We start from the raw sequence: 23,536 nt of genomic DNA, 5'->3' as shown, positions 1-23,536 counted from the left end.
TTTATCTTTAGTGGGTGTCCGTTTGGCAGCTCTAGCGACACCTCTATTACAAGCGCTGGTCTTGGGGGTTCCGGCGTGGGCACATTCACTGCTCTTTGGCCTGGCTGCTGTGCCCCGCTGGTGGCAGCCAGGCGTTGGCTTTTACTTGCTCCTTAACTCCCTCCTCCTCCCCCCCAACAGCTCCCGCCATCCCTTGCCATTCCTTTCTTTGTGGGCAGACTCTGGCAAAGTGACTTGGCTGTTGGCAGAGAAAACATTTCTTGGCGCTCTTTCCCTCCTTCTTCCGCCCTTCACTGGGGTTTGAAACTGTGCGCGCGCTGTTCCAATTTCCACCGGCTCTACTGGCGGGGAATGCTGCTCGGGAATCTCTGGAATGCGGAAATCCCTCCAACGTTCCCCCTTCCCTTCCCGCTTCTCCAAAGCTCTCGCCTCCTGGCGTGCTCCTATGGCCAGCGCGGATTTAGTGGGCGCCCGGGAAAGTTCGTCCTTCACAGCCGAAGATAGCCCTTCTTCGAAGAGCATTTGTATCGGTTCCGCAGACAGGTCCCATCCCAATTTATGGAACATGGTGAACTCAGTCCAGTACTCACGGACAGATCGGCTCCCCTGTTTACACCCCATTAACTGTCTGTGCACCACTCCCTGCTCAATCTCGCTGGAAAACATCAGATCCATGGCGCGAAAAAACTTCCTCGAGCCCTTTAGGGCGTCATTATTAGCTGCCATCAGGGGTCTCACCCAGTCCTTCGCCCCCCCCCCTTCGAGATGGCCAATCACAAACGCTACCCTCGATTCCTCATCGGGAAAGTCATCAAACTGCAGATTGAGGGCATATTGCATCTCTGTTCTAAAGGCTTGATAGTTCCTGGGATCCCCCCCAAACTTCTGCACCAATCCTGGCACCTTCCTCGTGAGTGGGGTGGCTTTTCCCTTTTCTGCATCCTGAGCCCTCCTCTCCTTGAGCCTAGCCGTTTGCAGCGCTATCTGGACCTCCAACATCCTGTACCTTTCTTCCAGGCTTGGACCCGCTCCAGCTCCTCCCGCTTCTCCGGCTCCGGCTGGGTTGCTCATGATGCCTCTCCTTGCACAAGCTGCTTTCAGAGACTGTCGGATTGCTGTGATGGGATGATGAGCTGCTTGTGCGTAAAAGCTTAGTCCCTCAGAGTTTGCTCAGCTTAGCAAAGCTCTGTTCTTAGCGGAGCCCTTAAGCATGGCTCCCTCAATCGCTGGCAGAATCCGACAGGGGGCGTTTACGGAATCTACTCCAGCATAAAAGCTCCTTGACGGAAACACGCCGTCTGGATTCTCTGCGCGACAGTTTCCGGCGAGGAGTGGGTGTACCTATGGGAGGTCCTGAGACTTCTCCGCTGTTATCGCTAGAAGACTCCCTGAGCCATTCCTTCGCCTCCCTTTCTCTCTGATCCCCCATTCTCCCCCTGCTGGTGCCTTCCTGTGCTGCTGAGTCTCTCCTGACTTCTGAGAGCCCCTCCACCTCCTGTCTTTCCGATGGCAGTTCCCTGACAGGTATTTACAGACATTTAGGAACAGACACAATGCAGACAGGTCCAGGAGCAATGTGTCACAACTGCTGATCATTACTCATTTCTGTCTCTCTCTGTGCACTCCAGTAGTTCAAAGGGACAGGACTTTCCTCACATCCACCATCACATAGACTATGGAGAAGCTCACCACATGACTAGCTGTGATGACCTAAGCTCTTTCAGCTTTTTCTCCACATTTTATCTGCAGGCTTCCAGCCATGGGAGCTATTTGGAAGATTCCCCTTTTCTTCCCCTTGTATTTTGGGGCTGAAAAGAGCAGTGTGTACTCATAAGGAGCTCTGGGTCTCTGTATTCAAGGATTCTAGCAGCTGGCTTGCTCATTTCTTTATCTAGGTCTTTATATACTTTTTAATATTCAGATTTTCTAAGTGGTGTACAGTAAACCTGCAACTCATGCACATTTAACTTGTGTGCATTCAGCTTTATGCCCTTGGCAAAATTTTATTTTAAAATTTTATTCTTTAAAGAGGACAGAAATGGATGGGCATCTGGGGGAAAAGACTTTGGCAATCCCACTTGCCATTTACTGTGACCAATTTTAGCTTTAGATGTGATCCCCAGAATGTAAGCCCTGTGTAAGTTGAGGACTCCTTGTACATAAAACTTTAAAAAAAAAGTCAAGCACATTGCACTTGTGTTTCTACAATGAGCCTTCATGAGGGACCTGCTTCCAGAACTGTGAGGGGAGAAAGACTCTGTGTGCGCCATTTGGCAATGACTGCTTTTGTCTGCCTTGCCCCACGCTCCAGGCCTGAGAGCCTCCCAGAAGAATTCTGCAGCCGGGGAGGGCAGGGGGGGCAGCTATCCCCCCATCAAGTAAACAAATAAAAATACTTAACTATCTGACTGCGTCGCATATAACTCATTCTGTGCACACACACCCCCCCACAAAATGCCTGCCCACCCTAAAATAAATCCTGGCTACGCCCATGGGCTTTCTGGGCTTTTGGTTTGAGGCATAGGTCGAGGGGTGCCAGGTACTAGCATCATCAGCTTTTGGGCTACTTTTGGATAGGAAGTTATTGGAAAGCCTTGCTTTTAATATTGGTGAACTTATGCTCAGTTAAATTTTAATGAATGCTAATGCTGGATTCTTTTGTAATGAGATTATATTTTTTATTACATCTCATTACAAAACATTTTTATGTGAAATGCTTTCAGCACATACATATTTGTGGGAAATGTGGTATATAAATAAATTGACCATGAACTGAGTAAAATATCTGTTTATCTTCCAAGCTGTCATACATGTAGATGGAGCTATAATATCCAAATACTGTTGTTACATTCATAGGCAATCTTGAAAAAATACTGGATTTATCTTAGAACAGTTGAGCTTCCCAAAGTGAGCTGATTGTTAGTATCATGCTGACCTAGCAAGGTTTGGTGATAAAACACGACCTTTGAATCAAGCTACACTATAGGCTATTTAATCATTAATGAGTATATGCTACATTTTTTCACAAAACATTTGTCTGCTTACTAAATGTGATGCTGTTTGTTGTCCTTGCTTATAATACATTTATCAAACTTATGAGTAAATTTTAAAATCCCCAAAATTTGGTATAATACAATTAAAAAAAACCACAGCAGACTACATTTCAATTAAAAACCAAACTGGTATAAACTCCCTTTGATGCAACTTCCTTGCCCCATTCTCCCTTTTACTTACTCGTGGTCTCTTGGGTTCTTTTTCTTCCAGTCACCCTTCTTAGCCCCTCCCTCTCTTTTCCTCAATCGGTCCCTCTTCTGCACATCTGCCTTCAGCTAATTTTTCTATAATTCCTCCATGAAACTTCAGAAATACTGTTTCCCCTCTCATGATCTCTGCAATGGGGAATCCTCCATGCAATGTCTGTCTTACATGCTTTGCCAGCCTCTGACCCATCGTGGGTTTCTCAAAAATAAGTCATTCCGACGAACCTCTTTACATTTTGATGGAGTTACAAGCTTGGTGGATCAGGGGAATGTTGCGGACATAGTGTATCTTGATTTCAGTAAGGCTTTTGAAAAATTCCCCCATGATATTCTTGTGAGGAAGTTGGTAAAATGTGGGCTGAATGAGGCAACTGTTAGATTTGTAGCTGGTTGGCAGACCAAACCCAAAGTACTCATTAATGGTTCCTAGTCATCCTGGGGGAAAGTGACACATGGGGTGCTGCAGAGTTCTCCTGGGCCCCTTGTTGTTCAGTCTCTTTATAAGCGACTTGGATGAAGGAATTGAGGGGATGCACATCCAATTTGCAGATGACACCAAACTGGGAGGGGTAGCTAATGCCGCAGAAGACAGAATCAGGAACCAACATGACATTAACAGATTGGAGAAGTGGGCACAAACTAACAAAACGGATCTTAATAGGGACACATGTACGGTTCTGTACTTAGTAGGCAGGAAGAGCCAGATGCATAAATATAAGATGGGGGGGGGGGGGCTTACATGTGAAAAGGATCTAGGGACCTTAACATGAGTTGACAGTGTCATGCAGCAGCAGAAAAGCCTAACACTACCCTAGGCTGCATCAAGATAAGTATGTCCAAATCAAGGGAAGTCATAATACCACTCTATTCTGCCTTGGTCAGACCATACATGGAATACTGTGTCCAATTTTGGGCACAAAAATTTAGTTATTGACAAGCTGGTACATGTGTAGTGGGGGCAACCAAGATGATCCAGGGTCTGGAAACCAAGCTTTATGAGGAACAATTGAAGGAGCCAGGGAAAGAGGAGATTGAGATATGATAGCTATCTTCAACTATCTCAAGGGCAGTCACATGGCGGGTGGGGCAGGCTCAGTGGCGTAGCGTGGGTTGTCAGCACCCGGGGCAAGGCAAGTAATTTGCGCCCCCTAACCCGTGGATTTGCACCCCCTAACCCTACCCCCCAGATGTTGCGCCCGGTGCCGCCAGCCCCCCCTGCACCCCCCACGCTATGCCACTGGGCAGGCTTGCTTTCTCCTGCTCTGGAGGGCAGGCTTTGAACCAGTGCTTTCATATCACAGGAAAGGTGATTCCAACTAAACTTCAGGAGCTGTTCAAGAGTGGAATGGTCTCCCTTGGGAGGTTTCCTTGGAGGTTTCTAAGCCGCGGCTGGAAGGCCATCTGTCCTGGATGCTTCAGCTACGATTCCTCCTGCATTGCAGGAGACTGGACTGGATGCCCCTTGGGGTAAAGGGTATTTGCCTGCCTGTGACTCGGCCCCAGAAACCTCCTCTCCTTGCTTCAACTTGAGAGACTGATTTCTGCTCCCTCTGTGGGGCATTGAAGGCTCGCTCCTTCCCGCATGGCAAAGCAGGAGGAAGACGACGGACACCTTTGGCTCCGGCCCTTGAGGAGACCGGCCCGGGGGCGGGGGGGGGGCAGACACCTGTGCCCAGGCGGCGGGGCGAAAGGAGGGCGGGCGGAAACAAGGGGCGCCGCCGCCGCCGCCTTCTGCCGCCTTCCCGAGGGAACTGCCCTCGCGCGCGCGCGCGCGCGCCGCCCCTTCCCTCCGTGGCTCGTTCCCGCGGGGAGGGGCGCGCGCGGGGGGGTGTGGGCGGGGCGAGGAACGGGCTCCTCCCCTCCGCCGTTGGTGCCTGGTGAGGCGCCGGTGTCCGGCCTCCGTCCCGCCGTCCCGCCCGCCGGCCATGTGCTCTTCGCTGCCGAGCCCGGGCAGCTGCCTGTCTCTGCGCGTGTCCTTCGTGGAGCTCCAGGCGGAGGCTCCGCTGGTGCGGCTGTGGGGCTTCCGCGGCGCGCGGCGCGAGGAGTACCTGCGTCTGGCCGAGGAGGTGCAGGCGCGGGCGGGGCCTCGGCTGGCGGCGCTGCCGGGCGCGGCGCCCCTGGCGGCGGGCGAGCTGTGCCTGGCGGAGGCGGGCGGGCGCTGGCGGCGCTGCCGGGTGCTGGGCCTCCTCCGCGCCGGCCCCGCGCCCGCCTACCGCGTCTTCCTGCTGGACGAGGGCCGCACGCTCAGCGCCGGCGCCCAGGCCCTGGCGCGCGGCCCCGCCGAGCTCTTCCAGCTGCCCTCCGAGGTGCTGGGCTGCGTCCTGGCCGACCTGGCGCCGCCCCCGCGCCTCAGCTGGACGCTGGCCGCCGCCCAGTTCCTGGGCCGCCTGCAGGGCCAGGAGGTGTCGGGCCTGGTGAGGGAGGTGCTGGTGGCGCAGCACCTGGTGGTGCTGGAGCTGCCCGGGCTGCTGGCCCAGATGCGCCACCTGGGGCTCGCCGGCCACGTCTCCCCCAGCACCTTCGCCGGCCTGCTCGCCACCTCCCTCGGGGCCCCCGGCGGCCCGGCCGCTCCCCGCACCCAGGATGACCCCACAGCCCTGGACTACTTCTACCCGCAGCTGCAGATAAGAGTGACGGAGCCCATGCTGGTGACCCAGGTATCCGACCCCAGCAGGATATATTGTCAACTGCGCAGCCTCTCCAGAGAGATCCAGCTGCTCTCGGATGCCATGCGCCAGGCTTTCGAGGCCTCCGCTGGGAAAGGCTTGCAGGAACCCCTGCCGGCCCCAGGATCCCCTTGTGCCGCGCGGGGCATGGATGGCTGCTGGTACCGGGCCCTGCTGCTGAAAGTAGATCCTCTGGGTGGCCCGGAGGAGCAGCTTGGAGAGGTGGCGCAGGTGATCTGTGTGGATTATGGGAGGAAGGAATTTGTGACAAAGCAAAACCTGCGCAATTTGCCTGCTGAGTCTTTCCGAATGCCGGTGGTGACCTATCCTTGTTCATTGCAAGGTATTACCGATGGAGGCTATGGCTGGACCCGCTCTCAGATAAGTCAGCTTAAAACATTGCTGTTGAGCAAGGTGGTGCAAGCCCACATTGAAGCCTACTGTCCCTTTGAGCACCTCTACTATGTTACTCTCTATGGAGAAGATGGCCTGAACCTTAACTGCCTCTATGGGGTCCAGGCCCATTGTCTGGAGCAGAGCCTCCTTCACAGCAGTCAAGAGCATTCCTCTGACTTAATGGCTGAACTAAAGAAGGTAGGTGCCACAGCCAAGGAAGAACGTGCCTCTCTGTTGGGAGTTCAGTCCATGCTTGCCGCTGACCCACTTCCTGTTGTGCGTTTGAAGGCTGGTGAGTACCACAGTGCTCAAGTGTCCTTCCTCCAGGATCCCACAGACTTCTGGGTGCGCCTGCAGGAGCATCGCCAACCCCTCCGTTGCCTCATACAGAAATTAAGTGACTTCTATTCTCAGAGTAAAAAACTAGAGGGTATTCTGCTTCAGCCCAAACCAGGATCCCTGTGCTGTGTCGCACTGAAGGAGAACTGCTATCACCGTGCTGTTGTCACCAAGATGCTGGGAAAAGGAATTGAAGTTTATCTGGTAGACAGAGGAAACACTGAAATTATTGACTTGCATAAGGTGAAGGAATTGCTTCCCCAGTTCAGAGAACTTCCTGCTGCAGCACTCAGATGTGCATTGGCTAATCCTTTCCCACTAGGGCAGTCATGGAGTCCAGATGCTGTAGACTATTTCAGGAAAGCCGTGCTAAACAAGGAGCTGGTAATCAAGGTCTTAGGCATGCAAGGGGACATGTACATAGTGGAACTTTTTGATCATTCACTAGCAGGAGAAAAAAACTTGGGCAAAATCATGTCTCAACAGAAGTATGCTGAGCATCATAAGGGTGAGGAATTAGAGACTCTCCAGAAAGTGACCAAGGAGCCATTGAGGAGCACGTCTGGAATAGAGGGCATAAGGCAGAAGCCTGTGAGAAAATTTTTTCCCAAAGATGAAAATGAACCCTTGCCACAACGTCACAGTTCAGCCCCTTATCCTACTGAAACTTTAATCCTCGAGCAGCAGCCCAGTGAAGGTAGTTGCTATTTGTCATGCAAAGTATTTGCAAAAGAGGATTCTAGCATTGCCCCAACCCCTTCACTCTATGTTATGCAAAACTACTCTGAAATAAAGCCAGGGTTTTCTAGTGAAGGGCATCTGGAAGTTGGAAATACAGTAGATGTGATAGTATCCTATACAGAAAGTCCTAGTCTCTTCTGGTGTCAGCTAGCTAAAAGTTCCCAAGACCTGAGAGCACTTATGGCTAAAATTCAAGATTATTGTATGCATTCAGCACAACCCCGTGAATGGCCAAATTCTGTATGTTTGGCTAAGTATTCTGAGGATGAGAAGTGGTACAGAGCTCTTATTACTAGTAAAGTATGTTGTGCTGAAGAGGTGGAAGTTGCATATGTTGACTATGGGAACAAAGAGCGTGTTTCACTAAAGAATGTCCGTGCAACTAAGACAGAGTTTCTGACGTTGAAAGCTCAAGCTTTCAGATGTAGCCTTTACAACTTAATTCAGCCAAATGGTCAGGATCCATTTGTGTGGGATGAAAAAGCCACTGAAGCTTTTCATGAATTTGTGGAGTCAGCAAGCACATTAGAACTGAAATGCACCATATTTGCTTTTGCAGCATTAAACAATACAGATTTCATCAATATTGTGGACTTGATTACCCCTTTTGAAAGCGTGTGCCATTTTTTAACAAAGAAGGGTCTAGCCAGATGTGTGCAGCCTCAAAAACCTCTAATATCTTCTGTTCATCTTCTGTCATACTATTATTCTACACATGACATTAAAATAGGAAGTGAAGAGGTGGTTTATATCACACATGTTAATGATCCCTGTCACTTTTACTGCCAACTTGCTAGAAATGCAAATGTTATTGGGCAGTTAACTACTAGTATTGCTAAACTCAGCAAAATGCAGTACAATTTGGAAACATCACAGGGCCCTGGAAATGTGTATCTTGCAAAGTATATGGATGGCTGCTGGTACAGGGCAGTAGTAACTTCAGCAAAAGATACCAAAGAAGTTTTCTTTGTGGATTTTGGGAATAGGCAGTTGCTAAAGAATGGAGACTTGGTCCTAGTACCAAATGATGCTTATGAGTTACTGCTTTTGCCAATGCAAGCCATAAAATGCTCTCTATCTGATGTTGTTGATGTTCCAAAAGAAGTTTCTGCATGGTTTGAAAAAGCAGTACTAGATAAGCCCTTAAAGGCTTTAATTGTTGCAAAAGAACCTGATGGAAAACTGATCATTGAACTATATGATGGTAAGATGCAGATCAATGCAAAACTGAAAGAGAGTTTGCAGTACAGCAGAGGGACGGCCAAATATACAAAAAATGGAACTTCAGCATCCAGATATCTGCTCACAGAAATGGATAAACCAACTTTTGAGGACAAGAGGTGGAACAATGAAAATTTGGACATAGCAGGCAGTAGCAAACACACTGTTGTATGTAGAAAAGTAAGACAATTTCAGCAGAAAACAAAAAGAGAGATGACAATTCAGCAGAAAACAAAAAGAGAGGTGACAATTAAGCTTCCTGGACCAGAGGGAAAAAATAATGGAAATGATCCTGTAACAGATAGGAGTCATAGAGATTCCATGCTAAGCAGAGAAACTCCCCCTGATAACTTGAAAAGCAGAAATCAATCTGAAACTAATACACACTTTTCACTTAAAAATATTTGTGCTTTACCTCAAAAAATCATAAGCCTTGGTCTTAAAACTTTGGTGTATGTTTCTCATATAAATAATCCATCCGACTTCTATGTTCACCTAGTAGAAGATGAGCCCTTGCTTGACAGCATTTCAGAGAAATTAAATAAATCTGAAAATATTGAGAGCCTGAATGGGCAACAGCTTCACATAGGAGACATAATTTGTGCATTGTTTTCAGAAGATGGCTTATGGTATCGAGCTGCAGTTATTGAAAAACCCTCTGGTAAACTGGTGAGGGTGCAGTATATTGATTATGGCAATACCGCACTGGTTAGCATCTGCAAAACAGGTAGACTCCTTGAAAACTGTTCATCAGTCCCAGTGATGAGCATTCATTGTTCATTGTATGGAGTTAAGACCACAGAGCTTTCAGAATGGACACAGGAAGCAGTGCTGTATTTCTCCCAAAGGACAAGTGATACTCAGCTAAATGGCGAATTTGTGGAGAAAACTGAAAGCAAATGGAACATTCATCTCTGTGACAAAGATGGTAATATAGCAGTGGATTTGGTTGATAATTACCTTGAGTACAAACAACCTCCTTTGGGGGAAACATCTGACAAAATGGAGAGTGACACTGATCTGATAAACCTGTGTGAAGTTGCTGTTCCTGATAAGTATAGCAAACCTTTCAATATGTCAAACACCAAATCCTTCCTCTGGAAGATTCCTAAGGTGGGTCAAACTTTGAAAACCTTTTTGATAGTTGCAAAGAGCCCAGGATATTTTTGGTGCCAGTTTGCTGACTCAGATGATATTGGTTTAATTGAAACAAAGCTTCAGGAAGCTGGAGAGCTTATGGGCATAGATGGTGAGGATATAAAAAGTGGCTGTCCCTGTCTAGCAAAGAATAGTGAAGATAATACCTTTTACCGAGCAGTTATTAGCAGTGTAGAGGGGGAAACCTTGAGTATCATTCATATTGACCATGGAACTGAGGAACGTACCAGTGCAGAGACGATCAGGCAAATTCCTGATGACCTGCTGGTAATACCACCTCAAGCATTTCTTTGTTGTTTGTTTGGCTTTAACTCTGCTGAAGGTTTGTGGGCTGAAGGAATAAATAAGATCTTCTGTGATGTCACGGCAGACTCTCTATTAGACACTACCATCATGGAAAAACAAAATGATGGCCCTTTTGAAATCCCCTTATTTGTTGTTCAATTGGAATGTCAAAAAATCAGCATCAATGAACAAATGAAACCCTTTTGGAAGCCTGTTGTTGAAGACTGTGCCTTAACTTTGACAAATAGCATTCACAAACCTGAAGAACAGATTAAAGATGTAGGGACAGATAGTTCAAAGGTGGTTATAAATGAAAGCAAAGTATCTGCCTGTGCACTAATGCCTTCAGAAGATCTCTTGCGTTGTTCAGAGGCATTCCAACCGGCAGATACAGGGAGTGGTAATTCATTTGGAGCATTTCCCCCAACTTCTTCACCCAAATCTCAAACCAAGCACCACCAAACCACTTCTGAAGTACTTGACACTGGAGACCAACACACTGTGTCTGAAACATTTAAAAAGGGAACTGACTATTCTGCATTTGCAAAAGAAAGTGATATACCAAATTTTGCAGATGTTACTGAAACACAGCTTCCTAATGGTGGTGAATCTAAGATGTTAGAACTAGATTTGTTTGAAACTCTGAAAGAGACTGAAGGCCAAGCAGAAATGTTAACACTGGATACACGTGAAGTACATTTAGCTGTGGATGAAACACTGAGTGTGTCAGATTTTGTGCCTATTGAGGTGGTGACTTTATCAGATACAAATCAGCTGCCTTTTCAACTGAAGATGCACCCATTTGGAGAGACACTGGATCTGGAGACAGTTGAAGTGAGCCCTCCCCTGTGTGAGGAAACACGAGAGAGAGCAGAGTTGGACTTGTTTGACATGACACATGCAGAAGGGGAGCTAGAACAGCACTCTTCACTAAAGGATAAAAGTGACTGTTTGCTGCTGGAACCTGTTACACCTGAAGTGTATCTTTTACAAGCTGGTGAAATCAGGGAGGATATGTTGTTGGAGCTGCCTGCGGATAATGAAATCCAGTTACCATTTTCAGAAACTGGATTCAAACTGCAAGACTTCTTTTGCCGTGAGGACATTGTGGAGGTGTGTGAAACAGGACAAGAAAGCAAAGGTTACCGTTGTCTAGCAAGGCAAACTCTGCTGAAGAACCACATTGAAACACAGATGAGCCATGATGCGGGTGAAAGATTTAAAGAGAGCAATTTGGTTGGAGAGGATTTTTTGAGAAGCACACTGCTAGATGAAGAAGCAGTTGACATTGCAAGTCACAGTACAGGTAAGACAGTGCTTGTTTTTACATTGCTTACTTTTAAGTGTTGCAGGTGACCTGTGGTGCATATGGTGTCTCTCGCTGAAGAGAGTTACTCTTACTTTGCAGGTTTTGTTACGTAAGAATACTGTAATAAGTGGTTGCTAGGAGGAGGAATTGTACAGAAAGAAATGAATGTAAAAATTGTTTCAAGGATTGCAATCACCACCACTTAGGAGTACTATTTGTCAAAAGTGAAATGTATTATTGAATATAGAATGAGTAATGACATTATTTTCCTTTTACAAAACATTGTAAAATTGTTGGGCTCAGATAAATGTGCTGGTTAGTAAATACTGTATAGATATATACTGAAGTAAAAGAAAAAAATTGGCTTTTGGAGTTACACCTGTTGTAACATTTCTAGTCACATGGTGTGCTGCTCCCTTCTGGAAAACGGGAATTCTTGACAATGCAAAACATGCATTAAGGGAAAGGCCCATTCATATTTGTCATCTCTTGGTGGGCTCTAGCTAAAGTTGTTGAATAGAATGTTGTGTAGGGCTCTTCCTTTTTTATTATTACAGGTAAATAGAAGGTCAGCAGCAGTAGCTCTACCACATTGGTGGGAAAAGGTGCATCCACTGAAGTTCTTCTGTCTGTGCACCAAGAAGCAAGAGTTACTCCCTGTTCCATCCATAGCAATATCCACAGCAGCATTGTTTAATGCTGTCTTTGTTTTTACTCTGGACCTATGAAGTGCATGCTTCATTTCTGTGCACTTCAACATCATCAGGGCTCTTTTGGGTTGGCACTGATAAACTTTAACAAATAGAAATAGGCTTGTAACTGCACAAGCTTGTGCAGCAGATTCCCACTCACAGACACTGGACTTCCCTTCCCTTCCCTTCCCTTCCCTTCCTTCTGCAGTCGGCCTCCGGAGCAGATAAGGAGTTCTGGGTGAGGGAGAAGAGAAGAGGGCGAAGTCCTGTCTCATCTCCTAGCATGATGTTTGAAATCTATAGTGATAATAAAGAATAGGATTTCACTGTGGGGTTATGAAATGCCAGAAAAGAGATGTCATAAAAATATACCTCCAAAGCTGGCAGTGTTATTCATGCCCTGTTTGCCTTTTGTCTCCCTTCCCCTTAAAAACACTTTTTTAATAAATATTTATTAAGGTTTTTTTATAAAAGAAATACATAGATAATAAACGACATTACTTATATCATAACAAAATTTCATAACTTGTTTGGACTTCCTCACGTCTCCTGCTCCCACTTACATCGTTAAAAAGTTTTTTTCAAGCAAATTATCATCTTGTTTACAATCTTATATCCACTCATTTAAGTAAAGTCTAGCAATTCTCCGAAAGGTTTATGTTTTCCTTAATCTCACTTATCATCAAATTCCAGTCTAGTTTAGTGGTGGCCAATTATTTATGATCAAGCATCCTTCTTAACATTCAACCAAATTACAATATTTTTGTAAATAAATCTTAAATTTCTTCCAATCTTCTTCAATCCTTTCTTCTCCCAGGTCTCGGATTCTGCCAGTCATCTCCGCCAATTGCATATAGTCCATCAGCTGCATCTGCCACTCTTCCAGTGTGGGTAGATCTTGTGTTTTCCAATTCTTAGCGATGAGTATCCTTGCTGCCGTTGTTGCATACATAAAAAATGTTCGGTCCTTCTTTAACACCTTCTGGCCGACAATACCCAGGAGGAAAGCCTCTGGTTTCTTAGTGAAGGTATACTTAAATACCTTTTTCAGCTCATTATATATCATTTCCCAGAAGGCCTTCACTTTAGGGCAAGTCCACCAGAGGTGAAAGAATGTTCCTTCATTTCCTTTACATTTCCAACATTTATTATCAGACAAATGGTATATTTTGGCAAGTTTAACTGGGGTCATGTACCATCTGTATATCATTTTCATTACATTTTCCTTCAACGCATTACATGCAGTGAAGTTCAGCCCAGTGGTCCACCACCTTTCCCAGTCCTCAAACATAATGTTATGCCCAATATCCTGTGCCCACTTTATCATAGCAGATTTAACCATTTCGTCTTGTGTGTTCCATTTTAACAGCAAGTTATACATTCTTGATAGTACCTTAGTCTTTGGTTCTAACAATTCTGTTTCCAACTTTGATTTCTCCACCTGGAACCCTAACTTTTTGTCATTTTTAAAAACTTCTTTAATCTGAGCGTAATGTAACCAGTCTCGCACTTTATCCTTCATTTTCTCCAAACTCTGCAATTTCCAATTGTCTCCATCTTTTTCTAATATTTCCCAATATTTTGGCCATTTGGCCTCCATATTGGGTCTTTTTCGGGCCTTAGCTTCCAGAGGGGAAAGCCACCTCGGAGTTTTATTTTCCAATAAGTCTTTGTATTTTGTCCAGACATTAAATACTGCTTTCCTGACAATATGGTTCTTAAAGGCCTTATTGATCTTAACTTTGTCATACCATAAGTATGCATGCCAACCAAAAGCATTGTTAAAACCTTCCAGATCCAATACATCAGTGTCTTCGAGAAGTAGCCAGTCTTTTAGCCAGCAGAAAGCTGTGGCTTCATAGTACAGCTTTAAGTCTGGCAGGGCAAAGCCCCCTCTTTCTTTCGCATCAGTTAATATCTTAAACTTAATTCTGGGCTTTTTGCCCTGCCAGACAAATTTAGAAATATCTCTCTGCCACTTCCGGAAGCACTCCGTCTTGTCCACAATTTGCAATGTTTGAAACAAAAACAACATCTTTGGCAATACATTCATCTTAATAGCAGCAATTCGGCCTAACAAAGAAAGCTTCAATTTTGTCCAACTGTCCAAGTCTCTCTTAATTTCAGACCAACATTTTTCATAATTATCCTTAAATAGACTCAGATTTTTTGCTGTTATGTTTAGCCCTAGGTACTTTACTTTTTTTACCATAGTTAATTCTGTTTCTCTCTGAAACCGTTCTGACTCTGTATCTGTCAAGTTTTTTCCCAGCACCTTAGTTTTCTGTTTATTTAGTTTAAATCCCGCCACCCGACCAAAATCTTGAATCAGTTGTAATACTCTTTTCGTACTAGATTCTGGCTCCTGCAGAGTCAAAACTAGGTCATCTGCAAAAGCTTTAAGTTTATATTGTTTCGCTCCGACCTGAATCCCTTGCACCAACCGGTCCCCTCTGATCATATTCAAGAGCACCTCCAGAACCAAAATAAATAACAGAGGGGAAATCGGGCAACCTTGTCGTGTACCTTTTTCAATTTTAAACTCTTCTGTAACCACATTGTTAACTATCAGTTTTGCCTTCTGTTCTGAGTATATTGCATCAATCCCATTCTCAAAACCCCGTCCCACTCCCATTTCTTTTAGATTTCCCTTCATAAATTTCCAGGAGATATTATCAAAGGCCTTCTCGGCGCCTATAAAAATTAACACTGCTTTTGTATTTATGTCTGTTTGCAAAAGTTCTAAAATATCAATAATGTTCCTTGTGTTAGCAAACATGTGTCTACCTGGGAGAAAGCCTGCCTGATCTTTATGAATTACTTCATTTAAAACTCTTTTAAGTCTGCTTGCCAAAACATCAGCAAATATTTTGTAATCCACATTTAAAAGGGAGATGGGACGATAGTTCTTGAGTTGTGTCTTTTCAGTTTCTAATTTTGGTATCAATGTGATAAAAGCTTCCTTCCACGATTCCGGCGCCTTCTTTCCCTCCATAATTTCATTACTGACCTCCATCAATGGTTGTATCAAATAGTCTCTTAATGTCTTATAATACTTGGAGGTCAGGCCGTCTGGCCCTGGAGATTTGCCCAATTTCATGTTCTGAATGGCTTGTTCGATCTCTTGTCGTGTTATTTTGCTGTTCAGGAGTGATCTATTTTCTTGTGACAGTTTTTTAAGTCCATTTTTTTCCAAAAATTGTTTAATCTCAACCTCATCCTGCGGCCCTTGAATGTATAATTTTTTGAAATATTTCTGAAAACACTTTCTAATCTCCATGGGGTTCTGAATATTTCTTCCTTCAATTTCCAGGTTTGTGACTATATTTAACTTTTGTCTCTTCTTCAACTGCCAGGCCAGCAGTTTCCCACATTTGTTTGCCGATTCAAAAGTTTTTTGTTTCATTAATTTAATCTTCCACTCTATTTCCTGGTTCATCAGTTTAGAATATTGTGCCTGATGGAGTTTAATTTCTCTCAGAATCGGCTGTGACTTCGGATTTGATCTTAACTTCTTCTCTAACTCTTTATTTTTCTCCAAGATCTTATCTTTCCTCTCATTTTGTATTCTTTTCTTTACAGCATTCTGTTGTATCAAAAACCCCCTCATCACGGCTTTGCTTGCGTCCCAGATAATTCTTTTTTCCACCATAGTGTTCATGTTTATCTCGAAGTAGTCCTTCAAAACTTTTTGGGCCTTCTTAATGATCTCCTGATCTCTAAACAAATTGTCATTCATCTTCCATCTAAAGGAACCGGTTGGTAATAATGTCATGTCCATTTTCAGTTCATTATGGTCGGAGCAGGTCTTTGGGCAGATTTCCACTTTCCTGACCTTGGGTGCCAGACCTCTAGTTATCCAAATTTGGTCGATTCTTGTCCAAGTCAGCTGGGCTTCAGAGAAGAATGTTCCTTCTTTTCCCAAGGGGTTCTTCGTTCTCCAGATGTCAATCCAGTCCATATTGTCTGTCATTTCAAAAAAGGTCTTTGGTAGTCTGCCATCTTTCGTGACATTTTGACTTTGTGACTTATCCATATTAGTTGATACGACCCCATTCATATCTCCCATCATAATGATGTTGTCATAGTCCAGATATTCCAGCATAGTCTCGTGCAACTTCTTATAAAATTCCGATTTCCCTTCATTTGGTGCATAAATTCCTAATAACAAAATCTTCTCTCCTTGATGTTGTATTTCGATTGCCAAAGTTCTTCCATGTTCTTCTTTGAATAAAAATTTAGGTGACAGGCTCTCTTTTGCATATCCCCTTAAAAACACTTCTGGGGTCCTGCAGAGACTAGCCAGCCAGCCAACATGAAATGCCTGCCCAAACAGATAAGTGGCTAAAGCAATAACACAAGCGGAGGTAGACCAGTCTTGCAGGACAAGGAGCTCCACAGCCTGGATTCCAGAGCAGATGCTTAAGAGGCAAATAAAATTATGGATTGCATAGTGCCATTTACAGTAGTTAGAGATACCGTGAGCAATGCGCATGTTCCTTGCATACGCAACCTCTCTCACTCTTCCTTGCACACGCCCCACACCTGCACTGCTGGCTTCTTTTTCTTTCAGCGGTTGGCTTCTGTTGGTTGGGAGCCCTGATCAGTCTAGCAGTGACCATTTTTCTGTTAGGAAGAAAATGCCCAACAGTCATATTATAAATTGCCCTAACTTCAACTGTTAACTAAGATAACTTCAGACTGTTAACTAGTGGTCAGGTGTTGCAGTGGAATACTGAAAAAGCAAGCTGCCTTCAACGTAATAAATTGTCTGTTCATAGATTGAGTCAGCTGTAAAAAAGACAACATGGAGGGAAGCCTTGAGATCTGGCAATACTGCTTGGGAGTTGTCATTTTGGACTGCAATCGGTAACCCTATAGCTTCATTTTAAATTGCTTATGCCTTGCAGTGTGACATCTTAGAAAAATAATGCACATTCTCTGTTTCAGAAAAAAATGAAACTACTTGCAACTTAAATGGCTTTGATATTGGTTCCAAATGCATGGTGTGGTCTGGCATTCATTGGTACAAGGCTCAGATTTTAGGCGTATCTGCTGAAGGTACAAAGGTAAGTCAGCTTGAATATGGTGAATAAATTTGCCACATGTAACTGAATCTTGTTATGTCAATGATACTTGTCCATTAAGGTGCCCTATAAAAGTTACGTCTGTAAAGATTGCATTCTTTTTACATAAAGGTTTTGAATCTTTCAAGTGGAAATGAAGAGGTAGTAAGTCCTATCAATGTTTGGAATCGGATTCCTGGACAGGATGCAAGTCCAACTGAGGTAAAGTATTTTCTAAAATGCTAAGTTGCTTTATTTTAATTATTTAAAAACATTTTCATTAGAACCCAAGAGCAGTAAGACACAAAACCCAGAAAGAATTGTACAGTATAATACAAACCAAAACAATGGAATTGTTAAATCCAAAGGTAGTCAATAAAATAATAATAATAATAATAATAATAATAATAATAATAATAGAGAAAATCCAGACCTACTACAGTGGTGCCTCGCAAGACGAAAATAATCCGTTCTGCGAGTCTCTTCGTCTAGCAGTTTTTTCGTCTTGAGAAGCAACCCTATTAGCGGATTAGCGCTATTAGCGGATTAGCGGCTATTAAAGGCTTAGCGGCTAAAAGGCTATTAGCGGCTTAGAAAAAGGGGGGCGAAAAAAAATCGCAAGACTCGCAAGCCGAAAACGTCTTGCGAAGCAAGCCCGTAGGGAAATTCGTCTTGCGAAGCGCATCGAAAAACGGAAAGCCCTTTCGTCTAGCGGGTTTTCGTCTTGTGGGGCATTCGTCTTGCGGGGCACTACTGTACTGGGGTTGTGCAAAAAGTTACACAGAGCAAAATGAATATCATTGTTGAAAAAGACAGTAGTACATAATAAAGTTACACATCTCTCCAAATAAAATCCTACTTTGTGCAACCATATGTTGGTCTTGTCATCTAAGTCTCAAAAAGCCACCAAGTGGCTGCAACGTCTTGTAGGTCAGCCTCCCCACCTCCAATGGCTCACAGATGATGAGATATGGCAATGTAGAAAGATTTTTGAGCCAAATGTCCAGAGAAAAAGTTGAAACATCCTTCCAGCCGTGAGCCATTACCAGATGGCGGCAACCAAAATATGGAACATTAGAAGTTTACAAATTGCATTAACACTTTCATTGACAAACGTAGAAAGTAAATATAAACTGGGGTCCATCATTAACCTTTCTCCTGTAAACTGTCAAATTCCCTGCACTAATGAAACCCCAAATTTATGAACATAGTTACAGTCCTGCCACAAATGCTTGCAATTCCACCACTCAGTGCAGCCACACCAGAAGGCAGAGAGCTTGCCTGTGTCATGTGTCAGGGTAAGAAGCCAATCACTTTCATAGTGTATTTTCTCACATGTGCTGAAACCGCAAACCAAAGGATTTGGTAGACCAAATCCTATTCGAATGAAATAGGATTTGACTATCTCTCTCTGCTCCTGTGTGTCTCCCTTTTTCTCTAACACAAGTGAATCAGCTGATAAAATGATGAGGCTCAGATGATTTTTAAGTTGTTCAGACATCTGGCATATCCTCAAGGTACTCATGTTGGTTAGGTTAGACTTGATTATTTAGATCTGGTTTCTTATAGATAGCCTTTAAGGATGGCGGCTAACAGATTTAGGTTGAATCACGGCAAGACAGAAGTACTGTTTTGGGGGATGGGGGTGGACGGGTGTGGAGGACTCCCTGGTCCTGAATGGGGTAACTGTGCCCCTGAAGCACCAGATGCGCAGCCTGGGAGTCATTTTGGGCTCACAGCTGTCCATGGAGGTTCAGGTCAATTCTGTGTCCAGGGCAGCTGTCTACCAGCTCCATCTGGTATGCAGGATGAGACCCTCCCTGCCCGCAGACTGTCTGGCCAGAGTGGTGCATTCTGTAGTTATCTCCTGCTTAGACTTCAATGAGCTCTATGTGGGGCTACCTTTGAAGGTGACTCAGAAACTGTAGAATCCAGAATGCGGCAGCTAGACTGGTGACTGGGAGTGGCCGCTGGGCTCCCAGTACATTTCCAAGACAATTCAGAGTGTTGGTGCTGACCTTTAAAGCCCTAAACGGCCTCAGTCCTTTATACCTGAAGGAGCGTCTCCACCCCCATCGTTCAAACCTTGACACTGAGGTCCAGCTCCAAGGGCCTTCTGGCTGTTCCCTCATTGCGAGAGGTGAGGTTACAGGGAACCAGGCAGAGGGCCTCCAGCAAAATTGAGAGTGGGAGAGAACTCTCGTTCACAAGTTCCACAGCTAACAGAATAGTACCCGAGAATGACAAGGCAACAATCGAGACTGCCCTGTGGAATGCCCTCCCATCAGATGTCAAGGAAATAAGCAACTATCCTATTTTTAAAAGACATCTGAAGGCAGCCCTGTTTAGGGAAGTTTTTAATATTTAATGCTGTATTGTTTTTAATATTTGATGGGGAGCCTCCCAGAGTGGCTGGGGAAACTCAGCCAGCTGGGTGGGGTATAAATAATATATTATTATTATTATTGTTGTTGTTGTTGTTGTTTTTATTGATAGCCTGAGATTATCCCAGGTATCTTGACCGCTTGTGTTTGGGGCATAGAATTGGTCTTCCCCGTTGTGATGTGCATTGGGCTAGAAATAGGCCGGCCCTCCTACAGGCCCTTTTTACAGGCCCTTCTGACTCCACCAGGGAGCAGGAAAGTGCAAGTGTGCTCTGCTTCTGAAGCATGCAGTGAACCTATCAGAGCATAGGACACTGTTAGAGCCAACAAAGAGAACCATGTACAAGTATTGTAAGTCTCCTGCTTGGCTTTGCCCTCTGGCTCTCAGCCTGAATGTCCTCTGCCCATATTTCCATTTCAAATCCTTTTGCTCTTCCTCCCTCAAACTAGTGGCTATCTTTTGCAGTAAGAATGCTCCACTGCCTAGACCAAGCAGAATGATGGGTTGTAGCCAACAAAATTGTTTCATTAGCACAAGGACCTCTGCTGGTGTAACCAAAGGATGGAGATGTTCAGTTGTGCAAGCAGAAGTCCTTGCATTAATATAATTTTAACCAACAAAGTTGCGTCATGTTAGCAGTAGCTCACACCTAGTACTCATTTCTCCTCTCACTCATGTCCAGCAATAATTCCTCCTTTTTTCTGCACTAGCAGGGGTGCTAAGGGGTGAGGCTAAGAGGCAGGATGGCGTGAAAGTAGCAGAACCCTTTTTCTTCCTTTCTCACTATTTAGCACAGTGGTGTAAGGAAAACATGACCTGGGCATTGAATGCTGAGGGTAAAAACTTGTTTCTATCTATATTTTATCCCATTTTCCTTCTCAGATGCTTCTCTTCTTTCTGCCCTAATCTATACCCTTAATGTCTATCCTGGAATTAAGCATTTGGAATAGCCTTGCTGATGAAGAATTAACACGGCTTCTGCAATAATAAATAGGATATTGCTTCTCTGTAAGTGTTTTTAGAATTGTGAAGTGTGTTGGTGTAACATAACTGCTTGTTGTGTGAAAAACTAGAACCTTATTCAATAATGTGCCTTGTTATTTCAGTAAAGTTCTTTTGAAGCAAGTTTTGTTTAGGAAACTGATTCAGAGTTTAGGAAGAACATTTTTGTTGCCGAGTGCTGGTTTCTAATAAAGGCTTACTGCCAGTTCTCTCCTGTAACAGAAGCCCTTGCATAAATGAGTAAAACGAGGAGCACTCTCTTTATTTTGCACTTGTCAGTGAATTGTAGTTCAGTACTATCTTACAATACCATTAAGCAATACATTGGAAAGCGATATCAAAATATTATTTTGTTCTTGAGATAATTCTTTCCCCTCCCTTTCACTACAGATATTAGACAACAAAAGGGATACTGTGTATTCAACGTTTAAGCCACCTGTTGGCACAGAAGGTAAGATATTTAGAAAACGTTTGAATTTGTAACTTGTACTAAATAATATCTAATCTTCTATGTGTATCGTATATTTAACCCTTGCCTCACTTCCCTTCCCTCTTGCTGCTGATTAAGGTCATTTTGCAAGTCTTCTTTGCATGCAGCTAGAATTCTGTGAGGGAAGAGTGAGGATTGCTAGCTCGCTACAGCCTCTCGTGCTGCCAGCCCCGCCTCCCTTCATGCTTTGGAGGGCAAGCGTCCGCAGCAGATGGACCTGGTGTGATCCTCTCCCAGCTTTGCCTGCCACATTAGCCAAGGGTTGCTGTAGTCTGTGAGGATTCCTCCTCCTTGACCAAGTGGGCATTCAGCATACTTCAAGTTTTGAGTGTTCTTGAGAGTGAGGGGTCAGAGCAAAATAGTGGTTCCTTGGTGCACCGACCCCTCTGCTGCTCAACAGTGTCCTTACTGGAGCTGGCTGGCCATTGTGGTCTTGCATGGCATGTTTCACTCTCCCAGTTTGATTGAACTGGGTGATTTCAGCATTCAGGCTGAGTTTCCATGGCTGAGAGGCCCAGGATATCATGGCCTCCATATGGGACTGAACCCCATTCATGTAGCACATACTTTGGAGCTGGTGCTTTGTTTCGTCCTGGCTGGGATGATGGCTGCCTGGCTATGGAGGGGCAGCGCATGGTCCCTTGGTCATATAATTTCAACTATCTGGTTGTATTTAGATTCACAGGGCCTCCCGAACACCCCAGAGGTGTGGGATGTGAAGCATCGCTTTGCAAGGGACATCCTGTCTCACGAACCTATTAAGAGTTCTTTGAGAGTGTCAGCAAGAACATAGAGGTGATCCAGTTGACACAGCATACCTGGAATGTCTAAAAGCTTTTGAGAAAATACCTTACCCAAAGACACCTGAGGAAGCTTATGGTTGGCAGCTGTCTGTCTCGAGAGACAATGCAGTGCACCTCCCGGGGCTGAAAAAAGAGGAGAGAAGCAAAGCATAAACTTTGGAGCAGCCTGCATCGGCATGGCACTCATTTTCCTGCAGCAGAGGAGAAGATCCCTGGATGAGTTGTCCCATTATAAAGGGACCACAGTGATATAACCCATCCAAGGAGCCCCTCCTCTGTTGCAGGAAAATGGAATGTGGGATTCAGCATGATAAATTAATTTTCTGCAGGGGGTGGGGAGGATTTGCTTCGCTCGCCCAGCAATTGGAGTGGGGAGAAGTGCTGTTGTCAGAACTGCGAAGCAGTTGGCAGGGAGGCCAAGGTCCACGCTTCCCCTGTGCTTTTATTTCTTTGCTTTCATCTCTGCTCAGTCTTGATTGTTGCCTTGTCATTCTCGGGTACTATTCAGTTAGCTGCGGAACTTGTGAACGAGAGTTCTCTCCCACTCTCAATTTTGCTGGAGTTTCAGATCAGTAGAATTAAATTTATTGGAACTAGTCATATGAATAAAGTTCCTCATGATTTGAATGACAACTGATATCAGAAAAATTGTCTCTTTACAGCTGTTGCTACTGGCAGATTAACGTCTGTAAAGGAAATGTGTATTTAATACACTTGAGAGCACACACAACCCTCTACGGTATAAACGGTTAACTTGCCTGTATATCCTACAGTGGAGGAAGTGAGTGGCGTTTCAGATGGCAGTGCTGATCTTCCTGCTTTGTGGATATTGCACTAAATTGCACCTGAGAGATGGAGGAGTCTTGCACACAAGGCTCTTCTGTTTTTGGCATTGATGACAAGCGTTTAATGGGCATGTCCTCTTCCAACCAGGAGAATGGCACTTCTGAGTCTTTAAAATATGTTCCACTCAAGTATGTTCATTTTCTAATGGTACCCTTTGGCAAACCTCAAATATGTGTTCATTATCTTTAATGTTAAAGTTTGTTTAAGCTTTGGAGCATCTTTGTAAAAGAAATATTCTTCCTTGTGCATTTTGAGTGCACTTTCATTCAAACCAATTTTTTTTTAAGCCTTAGCTGTATGAAAGGCTGTGTTTTGTTATTTTTTTGTTTTGTTTAATGAAACAAGAATAAAGTTTATAGTGTCGGTAGTATTCATTCTTGCCGTTTCATTTTCCTGCTTCACGGATGGTGTGTGATCTCAGCCATTATAAATAGGCTACATGCATGATTGACCGTACAGAGAGATGTGGAACTATGCTAAACCTTGTAATATAACTTATAATACTGTATACAGTGGTACCTCAGGTTAAGTACTTAATTCAATCCAGAGGTCCGTATTTAACCTGAAACTGTTCTTAACCTGAAGCACCACTTTAGCTAATGGGGCCTCCTGCTGCTGCCGCGCTGCCGGAGCACGATTTCTGTTCTCATCCTGAAGCAAAGTTCTTAACCCCCGAGGTACTATTTCTGAGTTAGCGGAGTCTGTAACCTGAAGCGTATGTAGCCCGAGGTACCACTGTATAGGATTTTTGTACAACAATGCAGAGTTAGGGGTATGGTAGGTGGAGATCAGTCTGCCCAGTTTGCAGTGGGTTTATAACAGTTACAGCTTTGTTAGTTACAGCTCACCAAGTTTGGTCCCTGTCCTATGTGACACC

General features: G+C 44.5%; 1 protein-coding gene across 3 annotated transcripts; it reads left to right on the top strand.

The window, feature by feature from the left end:
• Positions 1-5,185: 5,185 nt before the first annotated feature.
• Positions 5,186-23,029, top strand: TDRD6 (tudor domain containing 6; the record flags this gene model as incomplete). 3 transcript variants are annotated; one of them, XR_014561898.1, is made up of 6 exons in its annotated part: positions 5,186-11,372; positions 16,849-16,936; positions 17,018-17,136; positions 17,266-17,355; positions 20,911-20,971; positions 22,476-23,029. XR_014561898.1 is itself a non-coding variant. In XM_083729675.1 (5 exons), the coding sequence occupies 5 exons, from the start codon at positions 5,186-5,188 to the stop codon at positions 22,520-22,522; spliced, it is 6,504 nt and encodes a 2,167-aa protein (XP_083585801.1). In that variant the 3' UTR covers positions 22,523-23,029. The 3 variants fall into 3 exon arrangements, 2 of the variants coding, with proteins under 2 accessions (XP_083585801.1, XP_083585800.1); XM_083729675.1 differs by lacking the exon at positions 16,849-16,936; XM_083729674.1 differs by lacking the exon at positions 16,849-16,936 and having other exon boundaries at positions 21,688-23,029.
• Positions 23,030-23,536: the final 507 nt, after the last annotated feature.

This window comes from Podarcis gaigeae (assembly GCF_964106915.1).
Source record: "Podarcis gaigeae genome assembly, chromosome: 3".
In the NCBI taxonomy this organism is placed as follows: Eukaryota; Metazoa; Chordata; class Lepidosauria; order Squamata; family Lacertidae; genus Podarcis; species Podarcis gaigeae.
Note: the sequence above shows the minus strand (reverse complement) of the source record. Positions and strands in the feature narration are given on the sequence as shown.